At 45.6% G+C, this 13,145-nt stretch overlaps 4 protein-coding genes across 4 annotated transcripts; 3 read left to right on the top strand and 1 right to left on the bottom strand.

The window, feature by feature from the left end:
* Positions 1 to 901: 901 nt before the first annotated feature.
* On the top strand, positions 902 to 2,039 carry MELLADRAFT_103670 (uncharacterized protein; the record flags this gene model as incomplete). The annotated part of the gene is made up of 4 exons (XM_007406469.1): positions 902 to 1,003; positions 1,290 to 1,610; positions 1,780 to 1,932; positions 2,001 to 2,039. The coding sequence occupies 4 exons, from the start codon at positions 902 to 904 to the stop codon at positions 2,037 to 2,039; spliced, it is 615 nt and encodes a 204-aa protein (XP_007406531.1).
* A 1,146-nt stretch (positions 2,040 to 3,185) lies between these two features.
* Positions 3,186 to 4,815, bottom strand: MELLADRAFT_103669 (uncharacterized protein; the record flags this gene model as incomplete). The annotated part of the gene is made up of 2 exons (XM_007406444.1): positions 3,186 to 3,585; positions 4,334 to 4,815. 2 exons carry the CDS (start codon positions 4,813 to 4,815, stop codon positions 3,186 to 3,188), a joined length of 882 nt encoding a protein of 293 aa, XP_007406506.1.
* A 1,683-nt stretch (positions 4,816 to 6,498) lies between these two features.
* MELLADRAFT_103668 (uncharacterized protein) lies at positions 6,499 to 8,190 on the top strand (the record flags this gene model as incomplete). The annotated part of the gene is made up of 8 exons (XM_007406470.1): positions 6,499 to 6,549; positions 6,635 to 6,655; positions 6,729 to 6,864; positions 6,978 to 7,289; positions 7,370 to 7,443; positions 7,544 to 7,849; positions 7,878 to 7,934; positions 8,056 to 8,190. 8 exons carry the CDS (start codon positions 6,499 to 6,501, stop codon positions 8,188 to 8,190), a joined length of 1,092 nt encoding a protein of 363 aa, XP_007406532.1.
* Positions 8,191 to 10,105: 1,915 nt separating this feature from the next.
* Positions 10,106 to 11,831, top strand: MELLADRAFT_33857 (uncharacterized protein; the record flags this gene model as incomplete). The annotated part of the gene is made up of 3 exons (XM_007406471.1): positions 10,106 to 10,262; positions 10,349 to 10,721; positions 10,781 to 11,831. Coding segments are annotated over 3 exons (1,581 nt in total), but the record flags the coding sequence as incomplete, so codon positions are not given.
* Positions 11,832 to 13,145: the final 1,314 nt, after the last annotated feature.

The raw sequence follows: 13,145 nt of genomic DNA, 5'->3' as shown, positions 1-13,145 counted from the left end.
GACTTCCGAAAATCCTATCCCGATCTCCATCCCTTTCTTTGATAGTTCCCTTTCTTTCATAGCCTTTTGGTTTTGGATAGCAATGTCACCACAAACCGCAAGACTGTAAGCTTCCAATCGAAACAAATGAGGTGATCTGTGGTCCTCAAGTTTCACAGCCCTTTCGAAGAAAACAAGAAGATCTTAATCTAACGACTTGATATTCTCAACAGTTTGGAGGTCTTTCTGACCTTTCAGGTCCGAATGACCTCTAACTGGGTATGTTTAACCCTTGATTTAAATCCTGGGTGTAGCAATACATCAAGGATTTAAATCATCTTTGGCTGAATGTTTGTTGTTTACCTCCAATCCACCGCGGCTGGGATCTAGACCTTCATATCTGGTCTAGATCCCCTTTCAGTCTCTCGCCACACATGGTGAGGAATGAGAGCTGTAATTCCAATGTTGATTTGAAATTAGTCAGTTGTTTTCGATCATCTCATCTCATCTCTGGATCTGGAATGAGATGAAAATGTTCATGTGACTGCTTTGGTGAACTGCGCTTCAGGGTTGTCAGGGTGTTATCAGTTTGAATCGTTATCCAAAAAGTTGGCAAGGCGTCGGAGGGATCTAGACATTGGTGACCCCTGATGTCTACATCCCTCCTCCGGATGTATCTGAATAACAATAAAAGATTTACTTACCATAGATTCTGCTGCGACTTTGTTTTTAACGGGAGCTAGCTCATGCTAGCTCGGGGTTAATTGAGTGTTATTTGTGATCTCCATGGCTGATCACTACTCATGCGTCTCAATTGTCATATAGGAAAATGAAACCTTGGCCAGGGTGTACCAGCGACTACATCATCCTGCTCACCCTCACTGAGGTTCCGTACAACCATATCAGGATATGTTGTTAACTAATGGCGATTGAAGCAGGCCAGTGTCCATCCACAACCTGGCTTGTGGAACTTGAACAAACCCTTCAAAACCCTGAAGGGGTCATTCACGAAACTGCTGTGCAGGTTCGTGAATCAAGCTGAGGTAATATCACAGGTCTTAATAAATAGGCGAGGACACTGACGTGTGATTTAGCAAAACAACACAATAAACTTTCTGTTCTTCATCGTCAATTTTCATCTCAAACTCTTTATTGTTTTTATTCCTGTCTTTTCAATCGCGATGCTAGAGAATCCGGTCTTTGCGGATGGCCTATTCACTGTCGGTTGTGAAGTATGCAAGAATCGATACTCCTATTCTTGTGGTTTGAACTGACCCTTTGATCCAATCCGTTGTGCTAACTCCAAATAGGTTCCCTCAAAAGACTTCTTTTATCCTTTACCAGCTGGAACTAACGTCCACTCAGCAAGCTGCATGCTGAGTGGACGGTCTGGCCAATTACCTCATCTTATGCCACTTGTAATTATATATTCCAGAGGCAACGGCCTTTCCCTAAGATCCGGTCACATATATCAAGCTACTGGTCCATTTGTTTATGATGAGGTTTTGAGCCATATTGTGTTAGCAGTTATACCTACAACACTCATGGATTTAGGACCGGCCGTGGGTCCTAATGGCCCATTCATACCAAACATTGCAACACCAGTTAGAATATATGGTCTTGGAACACCTGTGTGTGCCCAAGTCGAGCCTGCATTACATTTTGGCCCAGAAGTGATACACGTGGCGGTAGAACACTTCCATTATTTCTCTGAGGCAAGATCTTTTCACCACGTTGATCACACAAATTCTGATATACAATGGCTGATCTCCTCTCTTTCTTGTATGTATGTGTTGATAGCTAGGAAGAAGACTAGGTGGAGGTATACATTATAGAGGAGACCCTGGGGTTGGTGCCTTAGAACTTGATGACTATAATGAGCACGCAGTGCAGATTTTGTTTTCTGGATACATTGCTTCTTGGGATTCAGACAATCAGGAGCTAATTGTACAGGTCAGCCGCGTGTATCTCTAGTATATCTCTATATAGTCAAAATTCTAAGTTTTTTTTGAAGATTTCAGGCTTCTGTTATGGCAATAACCCACCAAGAAACGGAGTAAACTGGTCATATTTCTTCACTGGGCCCTTGACATTCTTCTTTTTCATTACATTTGTACTGGGTCTGGGTCTTTTTTTGTATCTTTGGGGGCTTTGATTTGGGTTAGTAAATGCAAAAATTATATGTTTCCAAAGAATTTGACACTTTCCATTGATGTACTTCAGCCTTTTCCCCTTCTGGGCGTGGTAAGCTCAAGTTGCTAGTTCTCATTGTCAAAAGAAGCATGTGTTCTCTAGTATCATGCTTTTCACGTCCTCATTTATAGAACATGTTCTGTGAAGTCATTTGGAAGAGTGGTCTTGTTCAATGAAGTTCAATACTAATGCAAAAGTATTGAACTCCTTGACCTCAAGGCATGAAATACTCTCCATAATGACATTGGTACCGCAGTTTCTCTGATTCACACGCTCAACAACAATTCAACAATACCTCACGTGTTTTTTTATCTCACAAGTCACTATTCATCTGTCAATTAGGTCTAACATGCTGTCTTGGTACGAGTTATGTGCATACATTACTTGGTTACCATCTCACATGAAATCCAAGCTGGAATTTTTCACAACAATATGCCAGGACGACATGATCTCAATTACAAGTACAGACTAGTAATTGAGATCAGCCCCAATTAAAGATCTTTCGGTGCAGGGTTCTACGGTAGGCAGAGTGGAAATGTCAAACCAAAGACACTTAACTTCAACGCATGAAGGAGTTTGCCCAAAGGAGGGGAGTATTTCAGATCTACATAACACGACATCGATAAATCTTATTGATCTTGATCCGAAAAAATCTGATCAAGATCAGAATGATTTATCGAAAGACTTTCGGTCTCAGAAGGATGTTTGACACAGCGGCGAAGAAGAAATGGCCTGGGGATGCTCCGGTATTGAGGTGGTCTTGAACGTATTATGATAACGAGAAATCAAAGCGTTGCCAGAGATCAGAGACAAGCTTGAATGTTTGATCGTCTGAGCGATGTTACTCTTGTCTGTACGCTGGTTGTTCAAAAACGCCTCGATCTATGTCATGACTACGGAGAAATGCATCGCGTGTTAGAAGGAGAGTAAAATTTTAAGAATTTCGTAACATCAATTGTTGTAATAGCTTGAAATAACCAATTTACTACAGATAAACAATAAACAGACCTTACCTAATGTGGGACTCGACCAAATCTATTTTGGACAGAAATGAGGGCTTGTTCGTGGTTGGTTGGTACACGAGGCTGTCCATGGGGGGTTGCGAGTAAGGACAAATCGTAAGCGCGCATGAAAGCAAGGATCTGGTGAAATGCCGTCCAAACGTTATCCATAGTGATCGCTGCTGGTTCTATCTGCAGGGTTGTTTGTGCGGCGGTTACAAATTCGGTCAGCCACATGGGAGAAGTCATCATGAGTTCGTCAGCGTTAGGATAGTATTGAGCGCGGAGCCCATCAACACGTTCCGGCGGCACAGCGATGAGACCTTCAACTCCATTCGCTGAGAGGGGTGCGTAGTAGCAGTAATTGGGTGCGCAGGCGGTAGGGAGCACAGTTTGTTTGTCTCGTCGTTTCCTATACGAGTTATAATCATTCATCCATTTGTTCAAGGAGTCTTGAACGAGTGGGACCCAAAGATACAGAAACAGGAGCCTACAATGAATAAAAGAAGTCAGAGTTAATCAAGAATCCAAACAATCGCCCATAGCTTCAGACTCACTTTTGAAGTGGGTCATTTTCATTGTACTGACCAGTCTCCATCGAGTTAAATATCATGTCAATTAATGCAACATTATGCTGAATCATGAGCTGGGACCATAGACATTCAACTTTTTGATTGCGAGGTGAGTCGGTGAATGAATGGCGAGCAGCAGCTTGCTCAGCGGTGAGGTTTGCAAATTCGAAAGATAATTCGATTTGATGAGCTGCTAAGTTGATCGTTTCGGTGCCATGGTCGGTGACAGTTTTCTGCGGGATCCCTCCAATTTCCTTGACTAGATCAAGGAAATACAGGCCTATGTGAGCCGGGTTGTTGTTGGTAATATGGACAAAGAGACCGAGGACGCGTCGAGACCATGCATCGATAAAACCATATATGGTGATGCCAAACTTCTTGAGCTTATCGTGGCCATCTGCGGACCACGCGTGATTGGGACCGGGAACGTAGAATGTGCGACGTTGAATCGAGGCGCGCAAACGGGCTTCGACACCTTCAGCATCCATCTGTTTGACCATGGTACCCACGATTTTCCTGGGTCCAAAGAAGATAGATTGTCAATCCTTCATATACGATTTGATTGAGGTATAAGTCAAGAAGACTCACCGATGGACGGAAACATGGTATTGGTTCCGAAGGATGTGGTGGACACGGCGGTATCCAGCGCGCTTACCATCCGCGCGCCGCTTTGAGTGTCGAATCAACTCAGCTACATCGGCCAACGTAACTAGTCCTTGATCAACATCGTCTTTCCTGCGTTGTAGGCCAAGTAGTGTGCAGCGTCGCGCCAGGGTGCGCGGTGAGATACTGATGTCATGACGCTCTTCAAGTATCGAAAGGAGGTGCTCCGCGACAAAACCTTGACGGTGATAGAAATGGATGAGATCATTCTGTAGTTCTTGAGTTTCATTATCAGGCGCCATTTGTAAATCCCAGTTGGAGCGGGCGCGTTTGATGGTGCTCTGCGAACAGTCGACACCATGTTGAGTCGAGAGGTTGTCCTGTATCTGGCGGTTGGTGAGGCCTTGCTGAACCAGTGCCGTAACAATGGGCCGGTAGCCTTCGGTTAGGATTAATTGATTAGGCATGTCGGCATTTGGCGGTGTCAGAGGGGAGGTGAAAATTTTCGCGTTAAGAATTTTCAAGTGACGGACGCTCGAACACACCGCGAAAGTCCGGTTTGGCACAGAGTGTTTGGATGAAATTTCTAGATTTATGGAAATCAGTAAAAACAAGTGCCACGAGTTGCCATGTCAGTCAGGTTTCGAATATGTGGGTGTTGGAGTTAGATACCTGGAACGGTCCAAGGCCGTGACAGCGGTCTCAGTAGACGGGGCAGGGTCGGCATGGGCTGGACAGTACTGTTTCAGGCCTGGTACGTTAATTTTTTTCATTTTCGACGAAGTGACCCACATGGCACTTTAGAGCCACCGTAGCTGACCCGTGGTGTAGAAGAGACCTCCTGGTGCCCATTAAAAATCGCACACTTTGCAAATTAGTGCGACTTTTTTTAGGCGGTATGCGCAAACTCCGGGCGAGAAACCGGGCCATTGAGGACCCCGGAAAGCTCCTGGAGAACAAACCGTCCTCGATCCATTCCGGCCCCGGCCCTCACACTTTCACTATTTGCCCCGAGGAGAGGTGGGTTAACATGGATTTCTCGGTGGTAGGAGAAGCGCCTTGATCAGGGCTCTCGATTACATATACTTTCAGTTTTGTACCACGTGTAATCACCGAGATATCCGTATGTAAGTACCCGACCCGAGCCGGTATGGATTTTCGTCGGTCTGGGGGGGCAAAAGTTACAAATCACACATTTCCCAAGCCACCAGTCATGTTCAGGGTCAGACATGTGTACCATCTGATAGCCCTCGTTGAGGCGCATCTTTTGCACCTGTCACATCTCTGGTACCATGTGACATGACTTCACAAAACACCGGTATCCGAAAACCCCCTCAGGACGGTTTGTTCTCCAGGAGCTTTCCAGGGTCCTGGCCATTGATGTTTAATGTCCCGCGCGGGAAAGTGAGACTTGCTTCCCCCGGCGTGACCAGCGAGGAGCCGAGCTCAGTTGCAGCTGTTGCAGTGGCTTTGTTCCTATGGAAATTCTCTTCATCAATCATTCTTGCAACGGCTCACATTTGTGCTCTATGTATTGCGCTTCTGCAGTTCATTCACACTATATCTATACCTATCTATACTCATTCAAGCCTCCCACACAGTTGGGCCTACATATTGCCGAATTTCCGTGAGAGCGTGTGGGGGCGCGACGGCGGACGACGACGGAGGTATGATTTGAATTGTATATGCGATTGTTACCCTTTTTTTCAGCATCCCTCGCCAAAGCAGGGCGGATCCCAGGTTATTTTTAAAACATCCACTTGAGTTTTTTCGAACCGTCCTTGGACCGTGTTTTGAAGAACATCCTTTCAACCTGATATTCGCGCAGTCTGATAAAGTTTATCAAGGTTTATGAGTTACATGAAACTTTCTGAGGTACCTTTCAGTCCACGTGTCTTTCTACTTTTCCTTTCCATACCTTTGCCCTTGTTCTCAACTTTCTATCTTTTGTTACAGTCTCGTTAGCCGAATTCGCCAGCACATCAAGATACCCACTCTGACTTGACTTGTTTTTCCCATGCGGTGGTGGTGCATCCTTCAATCAAACTTGACCCAACTTCTCGCATAATCATCACTTTATCTCTTCTTAGTTTTCATCTCTCCACTCGGTCTCACTGAAGTTCACAGCATTGGTTGCATCTTTATAACAAATGGAAAAGTCCACCACACCTGACTTATCCGACCATCAGGCGGGCATCACAGTACGTTCCGATCTACCTCATTCGCCCTAATGACCTCTCTAGATTAGCATCACTTTGTCATTGCTGATCATCTTCCGTCTTTCAGTTCGTCGCTGTCGCTGCCCAGGTAAGGAATGCATTCGCTTTTGACACAAGACATTGGCCTTGCATCAGACTGATATGAAAACATCGGTGAACAGTTCTCCTTCTGGGCTACATCTCTGTTGATCGTGATCTTATTTTATTACCGATTACGCAAGTGGGATCCAACATCTAAACATGTGATTTGCTCTGAGGAGTTTTGTGTGAAATTCCTTAGGAGTCAATTCGCAATATGTGAGTCGCCATGTGTTGATTTTTTCATTGGCCAGATCGTGCCATGTCATTGCGTTTCATGTTTCTCACCGGTTGAGTTGACTAACATCATATTCACCCACCGCCCAACTTAGTGTTTTTCGATCTACTGCTATCAGACTGGGTACAAGCACTGGGCTTTTCCATGAACTTTGCACATATCGGCGACACCGCTATTGCCAATTCACCAGTCTGCGTCAGTCAAGGAGTCTTCATTCAGCTCGGTGATACCTCCGGGGCGTTTGCAACTCTCTTGATAGCTGTCCACACTTTCGTCGTTCTTGTGATTCGATCGCCACCCACCACCACCACTCTGCTCAGTCTCGTTGCTCTTAAATGGGTCATCTCTATTTGCCTTACTGTGATCGGTCCTCTGTTTTTCGTTACCAATTCCCTTGGACCATTTTGTCAGTCACGGTCGCTTTCACATTTGTGCTTTTATCTCTGATATTCATGTGTCACTTCTTCATCTTTTTGGTTTCTGTAGATGCGCCTGCTGGTGGTTGGTGCTGGATTAGTGGCGAGTATTCTTGGCCCCGCCTCTACCTACATTATATCTGGGTGCGTTTCGGAGATGCAAACACTCCAAGATCACCGACAGTACGCCAACGTTTGCTGACCATGTTGTCTCCCGGAACAATGCTTTTCGATTTTGCCACAGCTGTTTCTCGCAGGCATCGCATCAGCCGTCATCTATGGACTGACTTATCTCACTCTCCGCCGTCGGGTCCGAACGCATGCCCATCAGCAATCAAGTGTCCCACCAGATCTCTCGCCTGATATGACTAGCATGGAGAGTGCTGCTCGGAAGATGCTAGTCTATCCACTCTGCTACCTTCTATTGACGCTCCCACTTGCCATCTATCGAATCGCTGGCATATCAGGACATCCCTGGCAACTGGATGCCCAGCTTGTATGTGGCTCTATCTTCACACTTGCTGGTTTCGTGGACGCCATAGTGTTTTGTGTACGCAGTTATTCATTTTATCTTTCAGACATGGGAAGAGTTAGATGCTAAATCATTTTGTTTGATGCACGACTTTGAATACACAGTGGACTCGCAATATATTTTCAGCCATTTCCCGTGGTCGGCCTCGCACCTCCTTCTCATCTGGTCTAACCACTTTAGGGGCGTCCACATCCACCACCCCGATAGAAAAACCGTCCGTGCAGATGGATCCACCCGACGACCCAAAGCCCAAGGGCTTGAAGACGATCATCCAAGGTGGTCCTGTACAGCAGTTCATGCCGGCCAAATACTCACTCGCTACAATTGATCTCAACTCTTTCGACGATGCTTCGCCGTGATCATTCTCGCCCAACACTGTGTATCTCTTAATATTCTGGGTCCTATCGGCCTTCCGGTTTTTCTGTCTCCTACAGGTTTTCTTTTCACTTTTTCTATTTGCCTTAATCTCCAAGTTTGGTCTCAGTTTCTGTTTATACAATGTAGAAGCACATGTCAATGTCTTACTACATGAGCGCTTTGAAGATGTATGTATTCAACGTATTGTCCACTTAGTTTCTCTTGGCATGTGATCCTTGCCGTGGATACTATTTCAGACTTATCTCAAAATTTCGATCTTCTGCAGTGTCATTCGTTCATTCTTCTTGTTAGTTGTACATAATCTTTATTTTTTCAGTGCTCATTCTTGTGCTACATATAGTTCTATATTTGGGTTGATGAATTTTCTCGGCAAAAAGAAATGTAAAAAGACTTTCTCCTAAGTTGTAGACTCAACTTTCCATACGATTAAAGTCCAAAAGGGATTTGCAAATCCAATTCACCACGGGCACGTACCAAGTACCCATCATAAGGCCTAAGTCAAGTCAGATGCACTACCTATACCTGTACGTGTCGTAGGGTGTTGCGAGGGCAGATTGGGCACCTTGGGAAAGCCTAAAAACTCTTGTGTACCATCGCTAGGTAATAGAAAAGGTGACCTTAAGACAAGCAGCACCACACGCTAGACCCTCATCTGAATAACCCCAGGAGGAATGCATCCCGGCCTCTGTGTCAAACGCGAATTGTGACAGAAAGGCGCGTCCAAGCCTCGGGCCTTTGGCGAGGAGGGACTTGGTTAAGTTTGCGTCCAAGCCTGGATTCAAGTTTTTGTAGAGCTGGCGAATTGTTTGTTATCGCGGTAAACTTTTCTATAGGCTTACCTGGAAACACAATATAAGTCCTCCGAGACCCGGGAGGCTTTGAATTGGACAAAGCTACGGAAAAACAAAGCTCATTTACCTTCTTTCATGAAAATCAAAAGAATGTCGCATTTCTTAAAGTCACTACCTTCAGTTTGACTCAACCACTGAAGCTTTGATCTCAAGTTTCAGAAGTACAACTACACAACTGCAAACCAATTGATTGAACTTTGAATACTCATATTGAGCCTGATTGAGGATAAAGCTCAATTCAAACAAAGCAAATCAAAGGATCTAGAAATTTGAACCAAGTGGCTGGGTCCTGATGAAGTGAGCATGTAGACCGTTTCGGTACATTCAGAATGTAAAAGTTATCCAGGTTTGAAGATGGACTCTTGTATCAATTGAGTGGGTTTTGCTACAATGTTATAAACCGGCGGATTTCACATGGTCATCTTTTGATTGAGGTAGTATAATCATGTGTTTGTATTGTCCATTCTTCAAGATATGTAGTAGAGAGCTTTGTAAGGAGTGAAGGGGCAAGCAGGCTTATTAACGTTTAGTGCTAGTATGTAAGCAAATGTTGTTGGTGATCGGATTGATGTGACGAGATATCATTGAGTTTTACGTTGAATTCATGATTTGGTACGACAAGACTGCAAGAGAGTTGCGAAAATTGTTGGGTGTCCAACTTGACACCTGGCCTGGTCCCGCGAGCTGATCAGCAAGTTGCTGCTGTTGCTGATGCTTGAAGGCTGAATGAAGCCTTGAAGTTGACGTTCCATGATGAAGCATGCATGAAGTTTCTCAGCGTGGGCCCTTGTCATGACCCCGTTCACATTCCAAACGGTGTACCGGAGTCACCCGGATCCGAGGCCGAGTTACACTTTGGTCGAATTCCACTGGTCGCGTTGGACGATAGCCACACCCAACTCAAACTGCCGATCAACAAATCGCAAGTCGATCAACGAACTGCAATCAAGATGTTCTGCGCAAGTAAGTATCGTCCTTTCTATCCTATATATGTGTTGGGTTTGCGTCAGATATCCTTACCCACCGCTTCGTTGATCGCGATCTAGTTTCTGGCGTTCCTCCTCTCGAGCCTGTCATCTCGACCAAGTCCGGATACGTGTATGAACGAAAACTCATCCTCAAGTATCTTAAAGAGAACGATGGGAAGGATCCGATCAGTGGCGACGTCCTTGAAGCCAGTGATCTGATCGACGTCAAGACTGGTGCGTCTACATCTCTATTTCTGTCCGTGGACGACAAGTCGATCGAACTGATCCCCAATCTCTTGATTCTCTGGTTGCGTTATAAGTTCCGTCCGCACCAGCCCCGCCGCCTCGTGCATCCACCTTGTCATCAGTCCCCGCTCTGCTCCATGTGCTTCAAAATGAATGGGACGCTGGGATGCTGGAATGCTATGAGCTTCGCAAGCAAAATGCTACCCTTCGCCAAGAGCTTTCTCACGCTTTGTACAAAGAGGATGCTTCAATGCGTGTACTTGCTCGGGTAATTCGAGAACGAGACGAAGCTCGAGAAGCGCTGGGTAGTGTACAATCTTCACTCGGAGCCGTCACTACCGCCGGAAGCCACCCAAGCCAAACAGATACGGAGATGAAGGATGGCGCCCCGGCAGCGATGGGTCTAGGTGACGAGGTCATCGAGAGAATCAATTCAACTTCCCAAGCGTGAGTAGTCCTATTGTATCTTGCTTTTGCCTACTGCTGACTATATACGCGTGATCCAGATTGTCTGCCACGCGCAAAAAACGCAAAGTGCCAGCCGGTTACGCCACTCCGGCTTCCTTGAAGTCTTATACCCAGCAAATTTCCATCCCCTCGCTCCATTCTACGAAGCCCCCCGGTATCACATGCATGCAGGTCACGGGTCAAAACGATTGCTTACTTGTGACAGGTGGGATGGATAAAACAGTTCAGATCTATAATCGTGAGACTGAAAAAGTCGTGGCCACCCTCAAGGGCTCTACCAAAAAGATTGCTTGCTTGGTCGTCGTGGATGGACAGCAAGCCACAGCTGAGTCTCTACCCAAGCTTATTGCGGCCGCTTATGACAAGACTATTCGGCTCTGGGCGCCCAGCGAGAAGAAAACTGGATACGTAGCCGCAGGGACTTTGTCAAACCACACTGCCGAAATCACTGGTCTTGATTTACACCCGTCCGGCACGCTTCTCCTGAGCGGATCACTGGATGGTACATGGGCTATACACGACCTTCAGCACGCAAGTGGAGCAGCGACTACCCTCATCACCGTGTCCTTGGGCGATGTTCCTGCCGGTGTAGGCATCAGTTCAGTGCAATGGCACCCGGATGGTGTTATTCTAGCTGCTGGATTGAGCGACAGTTCCATCAAGATATTCGACGCAAAATCATCTAGCTGTGCGGCCACCTTCCCAGGACACGCCGATGTCGGCGGAGGTCCCATTCAATCGATTTCGTTCAGCGAGAATGGCTATTCATTAGCTTCCCTTTCAGCTCAATCGACATGCGTCAAACTTTGGGATTTACGCAAGCTCAGTAACTACCATACCATTACGCTCCCCGAAGCCTATCAAGCCAATCTAGTGAAATGGGACCCCAGTGCTCAATTCCTTGCTGTTGTCGGTAACGATCTTCGAGTATGGCAAAACAAGACCTGGGATCAATTGCTAGTATTCGATGGTAATACGGCGGAATTGACCGGACTAAACTTTTCAAAGCTGGGCAAAGAGGTCGTCGTGGGAGGAATGGACCGTACCGTGACTATCTTGACTGATCCGTCACCAGTTGAGGAAAAGTGACAGACTCCAAAATTGGTTGCGCTCTCTCTGATTGTGCAATGTGATGTCAGCAATGAGACGCACTCAGGGCCGTTTTTTATCAGCTAGCTTGTTTCCTTTACGTTACCCTAGTATAGAGTTAGGCCTTCTCTTCCATGATTCCTGGTAGACAAAATCTCTCGTTGGTAATACTGAAAGGAAGCATTATCTTTGTTCCCGAGATAGCAAACGTTGTACCAGGTGCTCTTTTTTATGCTAACTTTGTCTGAAGACACAAAATTTGTACAGTGTAATCCTTGAAATTAGTGCATGAGGCCGTCTTGCCAATGGGAGATCCAGTGTACCAGGACGAAACAGACAGGTGAGATGTGTCTGCAGAGAGTAATATCTGGAACCACCAGATATGAAGCCAATGTCAAAAATTGTAACCCAAACAAACATTTGCACCTCAATAGTCTTTAATGTCCTGGCAGGGTCCCCACCAAGTGGCTATGTATCTGTCCCTGGGTCACTCACCTCACAGATTAGCTTAACAAACAAGGCTACTCTCTTGAAGTGAAAACAAGAGAGGGACATATGGACAACATTTTTCACTGGAGTCACATATTCATGGGTGCAAGGCAGTGTTGGAGACATCAATAGAACACATATCCAAGCCAATGTTCCTGAGGCTGACCAGGTGCCTTGTTGTAATCACAAAGGACCCATCAGCCAGAACGTCTTGGCTGCCTGTGATTGTGATGGAAATTTTACTTTCATCCTTACAGGATTTGAAGGGCAAGCATGCAATAGCTGTGTCCTTGAGGTAGCACATCAAGATGGACACTTGCTTGTTCCATCTGGTAAGTTTTCTTTAATCCAGTATTGATCATTAGAAATTTTTAGAAATTTTCTAATGTTCAATTCTATATGTAGGCCAATACTATCTTGCCAATGCCAGATTCACCAACTGAGGAAGGCTTCTTGGCCACATATCAAGCCACCTGATATCATCTCAAGCAGTGGAGCATTGGTGGACACCACCCTCAAGACCATAAGGAGCTATTGAACTTGAGACATTCTGGTCTGCGTAACACAATTGAATGTCTTTTTGGAGTATGGAAGATCCAATTTGACACTCTTGTACATATGAGAGGATTCCCCATCAAAAGACAGGGTGCTCTGGTTGTGGCTCTAGTGGTACTTCACAATATCATTTGACAAAGTGGCAAGGATATTTTCTCCAATCAGTATAATCAAAAAGAAAGAGCAAGACAGCTTACCTGGAATGAAGCTCAAGTAGTGGCTGACCACACACCAACAGCCAAGGAGTGGGCTAATGCTACTGGAGACCAT

The sequence above is a fragment of the Melampsora larici-populina genome (assembly GCF_000204055.1).
Source record: "Melampsora larici-populina 98AG31 unplaced genomic scaffold MELLAscaffold_6, whole genome shotgun sequence".
NCBI classification, from domain to species: domain Eukaryota; kingdom Fungi; phylum Basidiomycota; class Pucciniomycetes; order Pucciniales; family Melampsoraceae; genus Melampsora; species Melampsora laricis-populina.
Note: the sequence above shows the minus strand (reverse complement) of the source record. Positions and strands in the feature narration are given on the sequence as shown.